The following is an 18,001-nucleotide window of genomic DNA, read 5'->3' as shown; positions in this document are numbered from 1 at the left end:
GATATTGTTTAATAAATGGCAGTCATCTTCAACATTAGCAGAAATGGTTTGTTCTCTGGCATGACAGATGGCAACATTCACAGACCTTGACAGGTTGGTGTAAACCTCCCCCTACCATAACCTGGTTTAGTTACCAATACTACCCTCAAAAACACAACCAACCCAAAATACATAAAACTTCATATTTTTTGTGTTTTTCTTTTTTATATATAGCTCGAATGAAGTGAAATTCAAAAGATTTTCTACTGCTCAAAACATAAGAGTATTTCAATTCATGGCAACAAGTCTTATTCAAGATTAATATTAGATAGAAACATAACATTAATTTTACAAAAAAAAATATTTTTGCACAAAACATTAAAAAAAAGAAATAAATAAAAGGCAAAAAGAAAGGGGGTGTAGACACCCAGCCCAGACCGAGGTAAAGAACGGGGTGTAGACACCCAGCCCAGACCGAGGTAAAGAACGGGGTGGAGACACCCAGCCCAGACCGAGGTAAAGAACGGGGTGGAGACACCCAGCCCAGACCGAGGTAAAGAACGGGGTGTAGACACCCAGCCCAGACCGAGGTAAAGAACGGGGTGTAGACACCCAGCCCAGACCCAGGTAAAGAACGGGGTGGAGACACCCAGCCCAGACCGAGGTAAAGAACGGGGTGTAGACACCCAGCCCAGACCGAGGTAAAGAACGGGGTGTAGACACCCAGCCCAGACCGAGGTAAAGAACGGGGTGTAGACACCCAGCCCAGACCGAGGTAAAGAACGGGGTGTAGACACCCAGCCCAGACCGAGGTAAAGAACGGGGTGGAGACACCCAGCCCAGACCGAGGTAAAGAACGGGGTGTAGACACCCAGCCCAGACCGAGGTAAAGAACGGGGTGTAGACACCCAGCCCAGACCGAGGTAAAGAACGGGGTGTAGACACCCAGCCCAGACCGAGGTAAAGAACGGGGTGGAGACACCCAGCCCAGACCGAGGTAAAGAACGGGGTGTAGACACCCAGCCCAGACCGAGGTAAAGAACGGGGTGTAGACACCCAGCCCAGACCGAGGTAAAGAACGGGGTGGAGACACCCAGCCCAGACCGAGGTAAAGAACGGGGTGGAGGTTAAAGTAAAGCAAAAAATACAATTCAGCCTTCATCTTTTTCAGTACAGAATCACAATCACAAAGCTTCGGCAACAGAACCATAACTAACCGTAGAAATACAACATACTCAGTGAGACTTGTGAAAAACCTTCCCTTAAACATACAGAATATACTGCAATCACAACGGACCCCCAGCTAAACAAAGCTGCACAAAACATTTTGGAGTTCAATCCCGTTAAGAAGAAAGGCACAAAGAACCAGACAGGCAACACGGACCGACTCAGACTCTGAAGCAGATCGATACAAGCTTACATCTTACTAGGTAGGAGAGAATAGGTAGAGGATAGGTAGGGGATAGGTAGAGGATAGGTAGGGGACAGGTAGGGGACAGGTAGGGGACAGGTAGGGGATAGGTAGGAGATAGGCAGGAGATAGTCATGGGATAGGTAGGAGATAGGTAGGGGATAGGTAGAGGATAGGTAGAGGATAGGTAGAGGATAGGTAGGGGATAGGTAGGGGATAGGTAGGGGATAGGTAGGGGACAGGTAGAGGACAGGTAGAGGACAGGTAGGGGACAGGTAGGGGACAGGTAGGGGACAGGTAGGGGATAGGTAGGGGATAGGTAGGGGACAGGTAGAGGACAGGTAGAGGACAGGTAGGGGACAGGTAGGGGACAGGTAGGGGATAGGTAGGAGATAGGCAGGAGATAGTCATGGGATAGGTAGGAGATAGGTAGGGGATAGGTAGGGGATAGGTAGGGGATAGGTAGGGGATAGGTAGAGGATAGGTAGAGGATAGGTAGAGGATAGGTAGGGGATAGGTAGGGGATAGGTAGGGGATAGGTAGGGGACAGGTAGAGGACAGGTAGAGGACAGGTAGGGGACAGGTAGGGGACAGGTAGGGGACAGGTAGGGGATAGGTAGGGGATAGGTAGGGGATAGGTAGGGGATAGGTAGGGGATAGGTAGGGGATAGGTAGGGGATAGGTAGGGGATAGGTAGGGGATAGGTAGAGGATAGGTAGGGGATAGGTAGGGGATAGGTAGGGGATAGGTAGGGGATAGGTAGGGGATAGGTAGGGGATAGGTAGGGGATAGGTAGAGGATAGGTAGGGGATAGGTAGGGGATAGGTAGGGGATAGGTAGGGGATAGGTAGGGGATAGGTAGGGGATAGGTAGGGGATAGGTAGGGGATAGGTAGAGGATAGGTAGGGGATAGGTAGAGGATAGGTAGAGGATAGGTAGGAGATAGGTAGGGAATAGGTAGGGGATAGGTAGGGGATAGGTAGGGGATAGGGTAGATCAATAGAGATAGATATATTACTTACAAAAGTATGTGGACACCTGCTTGTCAAACATCTCATTCTAAAATCATGGGCATTAATATGGAGTTGGACCCCCTTTGCTGCTATAACAGCCTCCACTCTTCTGGGAAGGCTGTCCACTAGATGTTGGAACATTGCTGCTATAACAGCCTCCACTCTTCTGGGAAGGATTTCCACTAGATGTTGGAACATTTCTACAGGGACTTGCTTCCATTCAGCCACAAGAGCATTAGTGAGGTCGGGCACTGATGTTGGGTGATTAGGCCTGGCTCACAGTCGGCGGTCCAATTCAACCCAACTGTGTTCGATGGGGTTGAGGTCAGGCCTCTGTGCAGGTCAGTCAGCTTTTCGTCCGTCGGGTCCCCAGATTAATCCGTCGGACTGCCAGATGGTGAAGCGTAATTCATCGCCCAAGAAAACGCATTTCCACTGCTCCAGATTCCAATGGCGGTGAGCTTTACACCCCTCCAGCCGACGCGTGTTAATACACATGGTGATCTTTAGTGTTGTGTGCAGCTGCTCGGCCACGGAAACCCATTTCATGAAGCTCCCAACGAACATTTCTTGTGCTGACGTTGCTTCCAGAGGCAGTTTGGAACTCGGTAGTGAATATTGCAGCCGAGGCCAGATTATTTTTACACGCTTCAGCACTCGGCGGTCCCATTCTGTGAGCTTGTGTGGCCTACCACTTCGCGGCTGAGCCGTTGTTGCTCCTAGATGTTTCCACTTCACAATAACAGCACTTACAGTTGACCGGGGCAGCTCTAGTAGGGCAGAAAGTTGACAAACTGACTTTTTGGAAAGGTGGTATCCTGTGATGGTGCCACGTTGAAAGTCACTGAGCTCTTCAGTAAGGCCATTCTACTTCTAATGTTTGTCTATGGAGATTGCATGGCCGTGTGCTCGATTTTATACACCTGTCAGCAATGGGTGTGACTGAAATAGCCAAATTCACTCATTTGAAGGGGTGTCCACATACTTTTGGATAGATTGATCAAGCGATCAGCAGGGGGTTGTGGCCAGTGGCTCTTACAGCTGCTGCCTTCTGCAGGTGGGTTAAGGGCCTGTAGTTGTCTTCTGCAGGTGGGTTAAGGGCCTGTAGTTGTCTTCTGCAGGTGGGTTAAGGGCCTGTAGTTGCCTTCTGCAGGTGGGCTAAGGGCCTGTAGTTGCCTTCTGCAGGTGGGTTAAGGGCCTGTAGTTGCCTTCTGCAGGTGGGTTAAGGGCCTGTAGTTGCCTTCTGCAGGTGGGTTAAGGGCCTGTAGTTGCCTTCTGCAGGTGGGTTAAGGGCCTGTAGTTGCCTTCTGCAGGTGGGTTAAGGGCCTGTAGTTGCCTTCTGCAGGTGGGTTAAGGGCCTGTAGTTGCCTTCTGCAGGTGGGTTAAGGGCCTGTAGTTGTCTTCTGCAGGTGGGTTAAGGGCCTGTAGTTGCCTTCTGCAGGTGGGTTAAGGGCCTGTAGTTGCCTTCTGCAGGTGGGTTAAGGGCCTGTAGTTGCCTTCTGCAGGTGGGTTAAGGGCCTGTAGTTGCCTTCTGCAGGTGGGTTAAGGGCCTGTAGTTGCTGTCTTCTGCAGGTGGGTTAAGGGCCTGTAGTTGCTGTCTTCTGCAGGTGGGTTAAGGGCCTGTAGTTGCTGTCTTCTGCAGGTGGGTTAAGGGCCTGTAGTTGCTGCCTTCTGCAGGTGGGTTAAGGGCCTGTAGTTGCCTTCTGCAGGTGGGTTAAGGGCCTGTAGTTGCCTTCTGCAGGTGGGTTAAGGGCCTGTAGTTGCCTTCTGCAGGTGGGTTAAGGGCCTGTAGTTGCCTTCTGCAGGTGGGTTAAGGGCCTGTAGTTGCCTTCTGCAGGTGGGTTAAGGGCCTGTAGTTGCCTTCTGCAGGTGGGTTAAGGGCCTGTAGTTGTCTTCTGCAGGTGGGTTAAGGGCCTGTAGTTGCCTTCTGCAGGTGGGCTAAGGGCCTGTAGTTGCCTTCTGCAGGTGGGTTAAGGGCCTGTAGTTGTCTTCTGCAGGTGGGTTAAGGGCCTGTAGTTGTCTTCTGCAGGTGGGTTAAGGGCCTGTAGTTGCCTTCTGCAGGTGGGTTAAGGGCCTGTAGTTGCTGCCTTCTGCAGGTGGGTTAAGGGCCTGTAGTTGCCTTCTGCAGGTGGGTTAAGGGCCTGTAGTTGCCTTCTGTAGGTGGGTTAAGGGCCTGTAGTTGCCTTCTGCAGGTGGGTTAAGGGCCTGTAGTTGCCTTCTGCAGGTGGGCTAAGGGCCTGTAGTTGCTGCCTTCTGTATGTGGGCTAAGGGCCTGTAGCTGCCTTCTGCAGGTGGGCTAAGGCGCTGTAATGCTGTGCAGCAGACGTCTAGTCCTAAGTGGACCTGAAGGTCCCATGGCATTGTAATGTTATACCTTAATGTCATCCACCTAGCTGGCTCTCTGTGTGGACATATTGAGCCAGTAGACACTATGTCCCATTATGGCATTGTAACGTTTTATAGAAGGCATTTTAACGTCGTTGATGCCCTTTTAACATTATATAGAAAGCATTGTAACGTTATATACAAGGCATTGTAACATTATATAGAAAAAGCAAGTGCAATCAAAGGGGTAGACCTATACGCCATGGAGAATGTTCTCTTTGAGCATCTCAACCAATGAGCTGGGAGCTCTAGACTTGGCATTAGACTTGGTGACTTAATGACTTGGTATGAAGTCTGATAGGTGTCTCATGAAACTCCACAGACAGTAACTGGAGCAGAGATGTGAAACTCCACAGAGATGTGAAACTCCACAGACAGTAACTGGAGCAGAGATGTGAAACTCCACAGAGATGTGAAACTCCACAGACAGTAACTGGAGCAGAGATTTGAAACTCCACAGAGATGTGAAACTCCACAGACAGTAACTGGAGCAGAGATGTGAAACTCCACAGAGATGTGAAACTCCACAGACAGTAACTGGAGCAGAGATGTGAAACTCCACAAATATGTGAAACTCCACAGAGATGTGAAACTCCACAGAGATGTGAAACTCCACAGAGATGTGAAACTCCACAGAGAGTAACTGGAGCAGAGATGTGAAACTCCACAGAGATGTGAAACTCCACAGAGATGTGAAACTCCACAGAGATGTGAAACTCCACAGAGAGTAACTGGAGCAGAGATGTGAAACTCCACAGAGATGTGAAACTCCACAGACAGTAACTGGAGCAGAGATGTGAATAGATGTTTGGCCACTTTGTAAAGTAGTAGATACTATGGCCAGTGAAATGGCAGCAGACATGGAGAACGCTCTCTCGGAGCATCTCAAATACTGACCAAGGAACTCAAGCCACTAACAACTAGCCAGCTTCCATTGAAATGGTTGTGTATGTCACTAAAATACAGGTGATACATGTTATATGAAACAGGGACAGCTGAAGCAAATAGGTACGAAGACACTCAGACATGAACTGTTGACCGGAGGGAACTATGACCGCTGGCGATGGTATCGGAGAGAAGCGTCTAGATCTAGAGAGATGCCGACATCTTGTGTTACTGATAATGCCTCCGTTAATAATCCTTGTTTGTTCTTCTAGTTCGGGGAAGGAGAGAGCAACAGACGGGACTCATTGATAATGCTGTTACACTCTGATCCAACGGGTGTTGACGTCTTAAAGGGGAAGTTGCATACATAAACACTGGAAACATCCAAACTATTGAAACGGCTCCAGTGGACTGAATTTAGAAATGTTCTACGATAATGTACATGTCATCTGACTCATGCCTCTGTACTCTGTAGGTTTGTCAGTATAAATTGTTTTAAGCATGAAGGTACGTAATATATATAATTATAAACAGTATTTATAATATACATAGCCTATGGGGGTTTTTTTTGCTTTAAAAGGGGGAATCTTATTTAAGATCAAGAAATTATAAGCAAGTTTATTAAATTGGTGTAAAAAAAAAAAAAAGGGGTGTGAGCTCTCCGAGATATTTAAATTTGTGAATGTGTGCTGCCACCTGATTGGGATCCACTGATCTGCATATAATTAGCATATTACAGCACACACACACTGTTAAGTGCTTTGATCTGATTAGCTAAACTCCACCCCCAAAATATATTTTGGTATTTGTTTCATTAGTCCATTGTTGACATAGCTGACAAACAAAACATTTTGGGACTATCAAGTTTTCAAGATTGATTTCTGTATTTTCAAAAGTGACCTATCTTGAAAACATTTTGGGACTATGTCAACAATGGACTAATGAAACAAATACCAAAAAGATGGTTCAAGGAAAACCCCCCCCCCCCCCCAAAACTAATTTCAGTGTACCCAGGGTCAGAGGTCATGCATATAAAGGAGCAGTATGATGTAGAACACACCTAGTATACAGAATAACATCAGATGTAGTCTATCTGCAACGTTCAACAACACATCGTACTGAAACAGGGCCCTGGGGGTTAGGAGGAGGAGCTGAAACAGGGCCCTGGGGGTTAGGAGGAGGAGCTGAAACAGGGCCCAGGGGGTTAGGAGGAGGAGCTGAAACAGGGCCCAGGGGGTTAGGAGGAGGAGCTGAAACAGGGCCCAGGGGGTTAGGAGGAGGAGCTGAAACAGGGCCCAGGGGGTTAGGAGGAGGAGCTGAAACAGGGCCCAGGGGGTTAGGAGGAGGAGCTGAAACAGGGCCCAGGGGGTTAGGAGGAGGAGCTGAAACAGGGCCCAGGGGGTTAGGAGGAGGAGCTGAAACAGGGCCCAGGGGGTTAGGAGGAGGAGCTGAAACAGGGCCCAGGGGGTTAGGAGGAGGAGCTGAAACAGGGCCCAGGGGGTTAGGAGGAGGAGCTGAAACAGGGCCCAGGGGGTTAGGAGGAGCTGAAACAGGGCCCTGGGGGTTAGGAGGAGGAGCTGAAACAGGGCCCAGGGGGTTAGGAGGAGGAGCTCAAACAGGGCCCAGGGGGTTAGGAGGAGGAGCTGAAACAGGGCCCAGGGGGTTAGGAGGAGGAGCTGAAACAGGGCCCTGGGGGTTAGGAGGAGGAGCTGAAACAGGGCCCTGGGGGTTAGGAGGAGGAGCTGAAACAGGGCCCTGGGGGTTAGGAGGAGGAGCTGAAACAGGGCCCTGGGGGTTAGGAGGAGGAGCTGAAACAGGGCCCAGGGGTTTAGGAGGAGGAGCTGAAACAGGGCCCAGGGGTTTAGGAGGAGGAGCTGAAACAGGGCCCAGGGGTTTAGGAGGAGGAGCTGAAACAGGGCCCAGGGGGTTAGGAGGAGGAGCTGAAACAGGGCCCAGGGGGTTAGGAGGAGGAGCTGAAACAGGGCCCAGGGGGTTAGGAGGAGGAGCTGAAACAGGGCCCAGGGGGTTAGGAGGAGGAGCTGAAACAGGGCCCAGGGGGTTAGGAGGAGGAGCTGAAACAGGGCCCAGGGGGTTAGGAGGAGGAGCTGAAACAGGGCCCAGGGGGTTAGGAGGAGGAGCTGAAACAGGGCCCTGGGGTTAGGAGGAGGAGCTGAAACAGGGCCCAGGGGGTTAGGAGGAGCTGAAACAGGGCCCAGGGGTTTAGGAGGAGGAGCTGAAACAGGGCCCAGGGGGTTAGGAGGAGGAGCTGAAACAGGGCCCAGGGGGTTAGGAGGAGGAGCTGAAACAGGGCCCAGGGGGTTAGGAGGAGGAGCTGAAACAGGGCCCAGGGGGTTAGGAGGAGGAGCTGAAACAGGGCCCAGGGGGTTAGGAGGAGGAGCTGAAACAGGGCCCAGGGGGTTAGGAGGAGGAGCTGAAACAGGGCCCAGGGGGTTAGGAGGAGGAGCTGAAACAGGGCCCAGGGGGTTAGGAGGAGGAGCTAAAACAGGGCCCTGGGGTTAGGAGGAGGAGCTGAAACAGGGCCCAGGGGGTTAGGAGGAGGAGCTGAAACAGGGCCCAGGGGGTTAGGAGGAGGAGCTGAAACAGGGCCCTGGGGGTTAGGAGGAGCTGAAACAGGGCCCTGGGGGTTAGGAGGAGGAGCTGAAACAGGGCCCAGGGGGTTAGGAGGAGCTGAAACAGGGCCCTGGGGTTAGGAGGAGGAGCTGAAACAGGGCCCAGGGGGTTAGGAGGAGGAGCTGAAACAGGGCCCAGGGGGTTAGGAGGAGGAGCTAAAACAGGGCCCTGGGGTTAGGAGGAGGAGCTGAAACAGGGCCCAGGGGGTTAGGAGGAGGAGCTGAAACAGGGCCCAGGGGGTTAGGAGGAGGAGCTAAAACAGGGCCCTGGGGTTAGGAGGAGGAGCTGAAACAGGGCCCAGGGGGTTAGGAGGAGGAGCTGAAACAGGGCCCAGGGGGTTAGGAGGAGGAGCTGAAACAGGGCCCTGGGGGTTAGGAGGAGCTGAAACAGGGCCCTGGGGGTTAGGAGGAGGAGCTGAAACAGGGCCCAGGGGGTTAGGAGGAGCTGAAACAGGGCCCTGGGGTTAGGAGGAGGAGCTGAAACAGGGCCCAGCCAACCAGCCGTTATCAATATGTAGACAGAGTTTTTAACAGTCAAAAGGGTACAGTCTTACTGTCACAAGGCCAAAGACCCAGAAAGAGAAGCGAGGAGAGGAGGCACTGCACTTCCTGTTGGATTTCTCCCTAACCACCGGTCATCATTAAACAGTAAACCCCTGCTCCAACAGGTCAGGTTGATGCTGTCCGTCGGTCTGAGAAACTACCTGTTCTGTTCTATCTGGGAGGGAGATTCCTAACCAGTGTTACAAAAGTAACGCCTTACGTAATCAGATTACTTTTATGAGTAACAGAGTAAAGTAACGCCTTACGTAATCAGATTACTTTTATGAGTAACAGAGTAAAGTAACGCCTTACGTAATCAGATTACTTTTAGGAGTATCAGAATAAAGTAACACGATACGTAATCAGATTACTTTTATGAGTAACAGAATAAGTAATCAGTTTACTTTTATGATTAACCGAGTAAAGTAACGCGTTACTTTTTCAAATTGGGTTCTATTATTAGTTACTTCGTCAAACCACGCGTGCGTTACTTTCAGAATCACCCTCTCTACCAACATCCTGTCCTGTGTCTGTCTGTCTGTCCAGGTACAGAGAGCTTTATGTCAACATCCTGTCCTGTGTCTGTCTGTCTGTCCAGGTACAGAGAGCTTTATGTCAACATCCTGTCCTGTGTCTGTCTGTCTGTCCAGGTACAGAGAGCTTTATGTCAACATCCTGTCCTGTGTCTGTCTGTCTGTCCAGATACAGAGAGCTTTATGTCAACATCCTGTCCTGTGTCTGTCTGTCTGTCCAGATACAGAGAGCTTTATGTCAACATCCTGTCCTGTGTCTGTCTGTCTGTCCAGGTACAGAGAGCTGTATGTCAACATCCTGTCCTGTGTCTGTCTGTCTGTCCAGGTACAGAGAGCTTTATGTCAACATCCTGTCCTGTGTCTGTCTGTCTGTCCAGATACAGAGAGCTTTATGTCATTGCATAAATATGTTGATCAATGTGGGGTCGGTAGAGTGACATCACCTATGAGTTCCCTGATCGTAGCTCGGTCTCAGATAGTTAGAAAATAAAAAGAAGCTGTACAAAAAATGATTTGGCAATGTAAAGCTTCTCAAACAGACAGACAACCGTCAACCAAGGCTGCGCTGAGCAGGAATTATAATAATAATGATTTGAGCAGGAGTCGCCGGAGAAGTCCCATATGGCTCCCTATATAGTGCACTACTTTAGACCAGAGCCCTATTCCCTATGTAGTGCACTACTTTAGACCAGAGCCCTATTCCCTATATAGTGCACTACTATAGACCAGGGCCCTATTCCCTATATAGTGCACTACTTTAGACCAGAGCCCTATTCCCTATATAGTGCACTACTTTAGACCAGGGCCCTATTCCCTATATAGTGCACTACTTTAGATCAGAGCCCTAATCACTATATAGTGCTTTCCAATAGTCCCCCGTAGGCAGTGAGGAGTGGGTGGGGGGATAGAGGAAATATCAACAGTAAGCCAACATGTGACCCTCCTCACCCCGTAGGGAGAGAGGGGAGGGATAGAGGGAGAAAGGACAGATTGATTCCTGAAACCCGTTCCTGAGCATGGTGGTCTGACTGAGGAAGGCGGGGGGGGGGGGGTATACAGGCATTGCTGAAGACAGGAGGAACCAGAGCACACAACGAGGAGAGGAGAGTCCAGAGTCTGATCTGTGGAAAGAGAGAGAGAGCTGTTAGAGAGAGCTGATAAAGGAGAGAGAGCTGATAAAGAAAGAAAGAGCGAGCGAGCTGTGAAAGAGCAAGAGAGCAGTCAGAGAGCGAGAGAGAGGGAGCTGTTAGAGAGGGAGCCAGGGTCAGGGTTTATTAGCTGTCAGAGAGAGAGAGAGAGCTGTCAGAGAGAGAGAGAGAGCTGTCAGAGAGAGAGAGAGAGCTGTCAGAGAGAGAGAGAGAGCTGTCAGAGAGAGAGAGAGAGCTGTCAGAGAGAGAGAGAGAGCTGTCAGAGAGAGAGAGAGAGCTGTCAGAGAGAGAGAGAGAGCTGTCAGAGAGAGAGAGAGAGCTGTCAGAGAGAGAGAGAGAGCTGTCAGAGAGAGAGAGAGAGCTGTCAGAGAGAGAGAGAGAGCTGTCAGAGAGAGAGAGAGAGCTGTCAGAGAGAGAGAGAGAGCTGTCAGAGAGAGAGAGAGAGCTGTCAGAGAGAGAGAGCTGTCAGAGAGAGAGAGCTGTCAGAGAGAGAGAGCTGTCAGAGAGAGAGAGCTGTCAGAGAGAGAGAGCTGTCAGAGAGAGAGAGCTGTCAGAGAGCGAGCTGTCAGAGAGAGAGCTGTCAGAGAGAGAGCTGTCAGAGAGAGAAAGCTGTCAGAGAGAGAAAGCTGTCAGAGAGAGAAAGCTGTCAGAGAGAGAAAGCTGTCAGAGAGAGAAAGCTGTCAGAGAGAGAAAGCTGTCAGAGAGAGAAAGCTGTCAGAGAAAGCTGTCAGAGAAAGCTGTCAGAGAAAGCTGTCAGAGAGAGAAAGCTGTCAGAGAGAGCTGAGAGAGAGAGTGAGCTTTCAGAGAGAGCTGAGAGAGAGAGTGAGCTTTCAGAGAGAGAGAGAGAGAGAGCTGTCAGAGAGAGAGAGAGAGAGCTGTCAGAGAGAGAGAGAGAGAGCTGTCAGAGAGAGAGAGAGAGAGCTGTCAGAGAGAGAGAGAGAGAGCTGTCAGAGAGAGAGAGAGAGAGAGCTGTCAGAGAGAGAGAGAGCTGTCAGAGAGAGAGAGAGAGAGAGCTGTCAGAGAGAGAGAGAGCTGTCAGAGAGAGAGAGAGCTGTCAGAGAGAGAGAGAGAGAGAGCTGTCAGAGAGAGAGAGAGAGAGCTGTCAGAGAGAGAGAGAGCTGTCAGAGAGAGAGAGAGCTGTCAGAGAGAGAGAGAGCTGTCAGAGGGAGCTGTCAGAGAGAGAGAGAGCTGTCAGAGAGAGCTGTCAGAGAGAGAGAGAGCTGTCAGAGAGAGCTGTCAGAGAGCGAGAGCTGTCAGAGAGAGCTGTCAGAGAGCGAGAGAGCTGTCAGAGAGAGCTGTCAGAGAGCGAGAGAGCTGTCAGAGAGAGCTGTCAGAGAGCGAGAGAGCTGTCAGAGAGAGCTGTCAGAGAGCGAGAGAGCTGTCAGAGAGAGCTGTCAGAGAGCGAGAGAGCTGTCAGAGAGAGCGAGAGAGCTTTCAGAGAGAGCTGTCAGAGACAGGGGGAGCTGTCAGAGAGAGCGCTGTCAGAGAGAGAGCTGTCAGAGAGAGCGCTGTCAGAGAGAGCGCTGTCAGAGAGAGCGCTGTCAGAGAGAGCGCTGTCAGAGAGAGCGCTGTCAGAGAGCTGTGAGAGAGAGCTGTGAGAGAGAGCGCTGTGAGAGAGAGCGCTGTGAGAGAGCGCTGTGAGAGAGCGCTGTGAGAGAGCGCTGTGAGAGAGCGCTGTGAGAGAGCGCTGTGAGAGAGCGCTGTGAGAGAGCGCTGTGAGAGAGCGCTGTGAGAGAGCGCTGTGAGAGAGCGCTGTGAGAGAGCGCTGTGAGAGAGCGCTGTGAGAGAGCGCTGTGAGAGAGCGCTGTGAGAGAGCGCTGTGAGAGAGAGCTGTGAGAGAGAGCTGTGAGAGAGAGCTGTGAGAGAGCGCGCTGTGAGAGAGCGCGCTGTGAGAGAGCGCGCTGTGAGAGAGCGCGCTGTGGCGCTGTGAGAGAGCGCGCTGTGGCGCTGTGAGAGAGGGCGCTGTGAGAGAGAGCGCTGTGAGAGAGAGCGCTGTGAGAGAGAGCGCTGTGAGAGAGAGCGCTGTGAGAGAGAGAGCTGTGAGAGAGAGCTGTGAGAGAGAGAGCTGTGAGAGAGAGAGCTGAGAGAGAGAGCTGTGAGAGAGAGAGCTGTGAGAGAGAGAGCTGTGAGAGAGAGAGCTGTGAGAGAGAGAGCTGTGAGAGAGAGAGCTGTGAGAGAGAGAGCTGTGAGAGAGAGAGCTGTGAGAGAGAGAGCTGTGAGAGAGAGAGCTGTGAGAGAGAGCTGTGAGAGAGAGCTGTGAGAGAGAGCTGTGAGAGAGAGCTGTGAGAGAGAGCTGTGAGAGAGAGCTGTGAGAGAGCTGTGAGAGCGCTGTGAGAGAGCGCTGTGAGAGAGCGCTGTGAGAGAGCGCTGTGAGAGAGCGCTGTGAGAGAGCGCTGTGAGAGAGCGCTGTGAGAGAGCGCTGTGAGAGAGCGCTGTGAGAGAGCGCTGTGAGAGAGCGCTGTGAGAGAGCGCTGTGAGAGAGAGCTGTGAGAGAGAGCTGTGAGAGAGCGCGCTGTGAGAGAGCGCGCTGTGAGAGAGCGCGCTGTGAGAGAGCGCGCTGTGAGAGAGCGCGCTGTGAGAGAGCGCGCTGTGAGAGAGCGCGCTGTGGCGCTGTGAGAGAGAGCGCTGTGAGAGAGAGCGCTGTGAGAGAGAGCGCTGTGAGAGAGAGAGCTGTGAGAGAGAGAGCTGTGAGAGAGAGAGCTGTGAGAGAGAGAGCTGTGAGAGAGAGCTGTGAGAGAGAGAGCTGTGAGAGAGAGAGCTGTGAGAGAGCTGAGAGAGAGAGCGCTGTGAGAGAGAGAGCTGTGAGAGAGAGAGCTGTGAGAGAGAGCTGTGAGAGAGAGCTGTGAGAGAGAGAGCTGTGAGAGAGAGAGCTGTGAGAGAGAGAGCTGAGAGAGAGAGCTGAGAGAGAGAGCTGTGAGAGAGAGAGCTGTGAGAGAGAGAGCTGTGAGAGAGAGAGCTGTGAGAGAGAGAGCTGTGAGAGAGAGAGCTGTGAGAGAGAGAGCTGTGAGAGAGAGAGCTGTGAGAGAGAGAGCTGTGAGAGAGAGAGCTGTGAGAGAGAGAGCTGTGAGAGAGAGAGCTGTGAGAGAGAGCTGTGAGAGAGAGCTGTGAGAGAGAGCTGTGAGAGAGAGCTGTGAGAGAGAGCTGTGAGAGAGAGCTGTGAGAGAGAGCTGTGAGAGAGCTGTGAGAGCGCTGTGAGAGAGCGCTGTGAGAGAGCGCTGTGAGAGAGCGCTGTGAGAGAGCGCTGTGAGAGAGCGCTGTGAGAGAGAGCTGTGAGAGAGAGCTGTGAGAGAGCGCGCTGTGAGAGAGCGCGCTGTGAGAGAGCGCGCTGTGAGAGAGCGCGCTGTGAGAGAGCGCGCTGTGAGAGAGCGCGCTGTGAGAGAGCGCGCTGTGGCGCTGTGAGAGAGAGCGCTGTGAGAGAGAGCGCTGTGAGAGAGAGCGCTGTGAGAGAGAGCGCTGTGAGAGAGAGAGCTGTGAGAGAGAGAGCTGTGAGAGAGAGAGCTGTGAGAGAGAGAGCTGTGAGAGAGAGCTGTGAGAGAGAGAGCTGTGAGAGAGAGAGCTGTGAGAGAGAGAGATGTGAGAGAGCTGAGAGAGAGCTGTGAGAGAGCTGTGAGAGAGCTGTGAGAGAGCTGTGAGAGAGAGCTGTGAGAGAGAGCTGTGAGAGAGAGCTGTGAGAGAGAGCTATCCAGAGCACCTTAATCAAAGGTTGTCCAAAATGACCCCCTATTATTCACCATACTGGGGCAGAACCTCATAAGGCCATGTGTGCCGTTTGTACCTGGTTCTATAGGTTAGGACCTGCAGACGGTGTTAAAGCGTGCCGTCTCTTCAAAGATCAGCTCCTTCAGGGTCTCTTTGGGGAGATCATCCAGCTCCATGTCAAACTTGAAGGGAGCCTCGGCTACAGGCTAACAGAGAGAGAGAGAGGAGGTTAGAGTCTCTGTTACAGGCTAACAGAGAGAGAGGATGTTAGAGTCTCTGTTACAGGCTAACAGAGAGAGAGGAGGTTAGAGTCTGCACTAGGGTCAGGGTTTATTATCTCTGTAGGGTGGTAGTACTGCTCAAGGTAAAGGTGAGTCAGGGTTTATTATCTCTGTAGGGTGGTAGTCCTGCTCCAGGTAAAGGTGAGTCAGGGTTTATTATCTCTGTAGGGTGGTAGTCCTGCTCCAGGTAAAGGTGAGTCAGGGTTTATTATCTCTGTAGGGTGGTAGTACTGCTCCAGGTAAAGGTGAGTCAGGGTTTATTATCTCTGTAGGGTGGTAGTACTGCTCCAGGTAAAGATGAGTCAGGGTTTATTATCTCTGTAGGGTGGTAGTACTGCTCCAGGTAAAGGTGAGTCAGGGTTTATTATCTCTGTAGGGTGGTAGTACTGCTCCAGGTAAAGGTGAGTCAGGGTTTATTATCTCTGTGGGGTGGTAGTACTGCTCCAGGTAAAGGTGAGTCAGGGTTTATTATCTCTGTAGGGTGGTAGTCCTGCTCCAGGTAAAGGTGAGTCAGGGTTTATTATCTCTGTGGGGTGGTAGTACTGCTCCAGGTAAAGGTGAGTCAGGGTTTATTATCTCTGTGGGGTGGTAGTACTGCTCCAGGTAAAGGTGAGTCAGGGTTTATTATATCTGTGGGGTGGTAGTACTGCTCCAGGTAAAGGTGAGTCAGGGTTTATTATCTCTGTGGGGTGGTAGTACTGCTCCAGGTAAAGGTGAGTCAGGGTTTATTATCTCTGTGGGGTGGTAGTACTGCTCCAGGTAAAGGTGAGTCAGGGTTTATTATCTCTGTAGGGTGGTAGTCCTGCTCCAGGTAAAGGTGAGTCAGGGTTTATTATCTCTGTAGGGTGGTAGTACTGCTCCAGGTAAAGGTGAGTCAGGGTTTATTATCTCTGTAGGGTGGTAGTACTGCTCCAGGTAAAGGTGAGTCAGGGTTTATTATCTCTGTAGGGTGGTAGTCCTGCTCCAGGTAAAGGTGAGTCAGGGTTTATTATCTCTGTAGGGTGGTAGTACTGCTCCAGGTAAAGGTGAGTCAGGGTTTATTATCTCTGTGGGGTGGTAGTACTGCTCCAGGTAAAGGTGAGTCAGGGTTTATTATCTCTGTAGGGTGGTAGTACTGCTCCAGGTAAAGGTGAGTCAGGGTTTATTATCTCTGTAGGGTGGTAGTACTGCTCCAGGTAAAGGTGAGTCAGGGTTTATTATCTCTGTGGGGTGGTAGTACTGCTCCAGGTAAAGGTGAGTCAGGGTTTATTATCTCTGTAGGGTGGTAGTACTGCTCCAGGTAAAGGTGGGTCAGGGTTTATTATCTCTGTAGGGTGGTAGTACTGCTCCAGGTAAAGGTGAGTCAGGGTTTATTATCTCTGTAGGGTGGTAGTACTGCTCCAGGTAAAGGTGAGTCAGGGTTTATTATCTCTGTGGGGTGGTAGTACTGCTCCAGGTAAAGGTGAGTCAGGGTTTATTATCTCTGTGGGGTGGTAGTACTGCTCCAGGTAAAGGTGAGTCGGGGTTTATTATCTCTGTAGGGTGGTAGTACTGCTCCAGGTAAAGGTGAGTCGGGGTTTATTATCTCTGTAGGGTGGTAGTACTGCTCCAGGTAAAGGTGAGTCGGGGTTTATTATCTCTGTAGGGTGGTAGTCCTGCTCCAGGTAAAGGTGAGTCGGGGTTTATTATCTCTGTAGGGTGGTAGTCCTGCTCCAGGTAAAGGTGAGTCAGGGTTTATTATCTCTGTAGGGTGGTAGTACTGCTCCAGGTAAAGGTGAGTCAGGGTTTATTATCTCTGTGGGGTGGTAGTACTGCTCCAGGTAAAGGTGAGTCAGGGTTTATTATCTCTGTAGGGTGGTAGTACTGCTCCAGGTAAAGGTGAGTCAGGGTTTATTATCTCTGTAGGGTGGTAGTACTGCTCCAGGTAAAGGTGAGTCAGGGTTTATTATCTCTGTAGGGTGGTAGTACTGCTCCAGGTAAAGGTGAGTCAGGGTTTATTATCTCTGTAGGGTGGTAGTACTGCTCCAGGTAAAGGTGAGTCAGGGTTTATTATCTCTGTAGGGTGGTAGTACTGCTCCAGGTAAAGGTGAGTCAGGGTTTATTATCTCTGTAGGGTGGTAGTACTGCTCCAGGTAAAGGTGAGTCAGGGTTTATTATCTCTGTAGGGTGGTAGTACTGCTCCAGGTAAAGGTGAGTCAGGGTTTATTATCTCTGTAGGGTGGTAGTACTGCTCCAGGTAAAGGTGAGTCAGGGTTTATTATCTCTGTAGGGTGGTAGTCCTGCTCCAGGTAAAGGTGAGTCAGGGTTTATTATCTCTGTGGGGTGGTAGTACTGCTCCAGGTAAAGGTGAGTCAGGGTTTATTATCTCTGTGGGGTGGTAGTACTGCTCCAGGTAAAGGTGAGTCAGGGTTTATTATCTTTGTGGGGTGATAGTACTGCTCCAGGTAAAGGTGAGTCAGGGTTTATTATCTCTGTAGGGTGGTAGTACTGCTCCAGGTAAAGGTGAGTCAAGGTTTATTATCTCTGTAGGGTGGTAGTACTGCTCCAGGTAAAGGTGAGTCAGGGTTTATTATCTCTGTAGGGTGGTAGTACTGCTCCAGGTAAAGGTGAGTCAGGGTTTATTATCTCTGTAGGGTGGTAGTACTGCTCCAGGTAAAGGTGAGTCAAGGTTTATTATCTCTGTAGGGTGGTAGTACTGCTCCAGGTAAAGGTGAGTCAGGGTTTATTATCTCTGTAGGGTGGTAGTACTGCTCCAGGTAAAGGTGAGTCAGGGTTTATTATCTCTGTAGGGTGGTAGTACTGCTCCAGGTAAAGGTGAGTCAGGGTTTATTATCTCTGTGGGGTGGTAGTACTGCTCCAGGTAAAGGTGAGTCAGGGTTTATTATCTCTGTAGGGTGGTAGTACTGCTCCAGGTAAAGGTGAGTCAGGGTTTATTATCTCTGTAGGGTGATAGTACTGCTCCAGGTAAAGGTGAGTCAGGGTTTATTATCTCTGTAGGGTGGTAGTACTGCTCCAGGTAAAGGTGAGTCAGGGTTTATTATCTCTGTAGGGTGGAAGTACTGCTCCAGGTAAAGGTGAGTCAGGGTTTATTATCTCTGTAGGGTGGTAGTACTGCTCCAGGTAAAGGTGAGTCAGGGTTTATTATCTCTGTGGGGTGGTAGTCCTGCTCCAGGTAAAGGTGAGTCAGGGTTTATTATCTCTGTAGGGTGGTAGTACTGCTCCAGGTAAAGGTGAGTCAAGGTTTATTATCTCTGTAGGGTGGTAGTACTGCTCCAGGTAAAGGTGAGTCAGGGTTTATTATCTCTGTAGGGTGGTAGTACTGCTCCAGGTAAAGGTGAGTCAGGGTTTATTATCTCTGTAGGGTGGTAGTACTGCTCCAGGTAAAGGTGAGTCAGGGTTTATTATCTCTGTAGGGTGGTAGTACTGCTCCAGGTAAAGGTGGGTCAGGGTTTATTATCTCTGTAGGGTGGTAGTCCTGCTCCAGGTAAAGGTGAGTCAGGGTTTATTATCTCTGT

The 18,001-nt window shown here is 50.8% G+C and overlaps 1 protein-coding gene across 1 annotated transcript in view; it reads right to left on the bottom strand.

Annotated features, from left to right (window-relative positions):
* Nucleotides 1-1,804: 1,804 nt before the first annotated feature.
* LOC129853034 (mitogen-activated protein kinase 1) overlaps nt 1,805-18,001 on the bottom strand; it is a 115,178-nt gene continuing 98,981 nt past the window's right edge. The window contains exons 7-8 of the mRNA XM_055918677.1: nt 14,303-14,432; nt 1,805-10,500 (exon numbers count right to left, since the gene is read on the bottom strand). Coding sequence (XP_055774652.1) covers nt 14,316-14,432 — 117 coding nt within the window. The 3' untranslated portion in view covers nt 1,805-10,500; nt 14,303-14,315. The remainder of the gene's footprint in view (nt 10,501-14,302; nt 14,433-18,001) is intronic.

The sequence above is a fragment of the Salvelinus fontinalis genome, chromosome 4 (assembly GCF_029448725.1).
Source record: "Salvelinus fontinalis isolate EN_2023a chromosome 4, ASM2944872v1, whole genome shotgun sequence".
NCBI classification, from domain to species: Eukaryota; Metazoa; Chordata; class Actinopteri; order Salmoniformes; family Salmonidae; genus Salvelinus; species Salvelinus fontinalis.
This window is presented reverse-complemented; position numbering and strand designations above follow the sequence as displayed.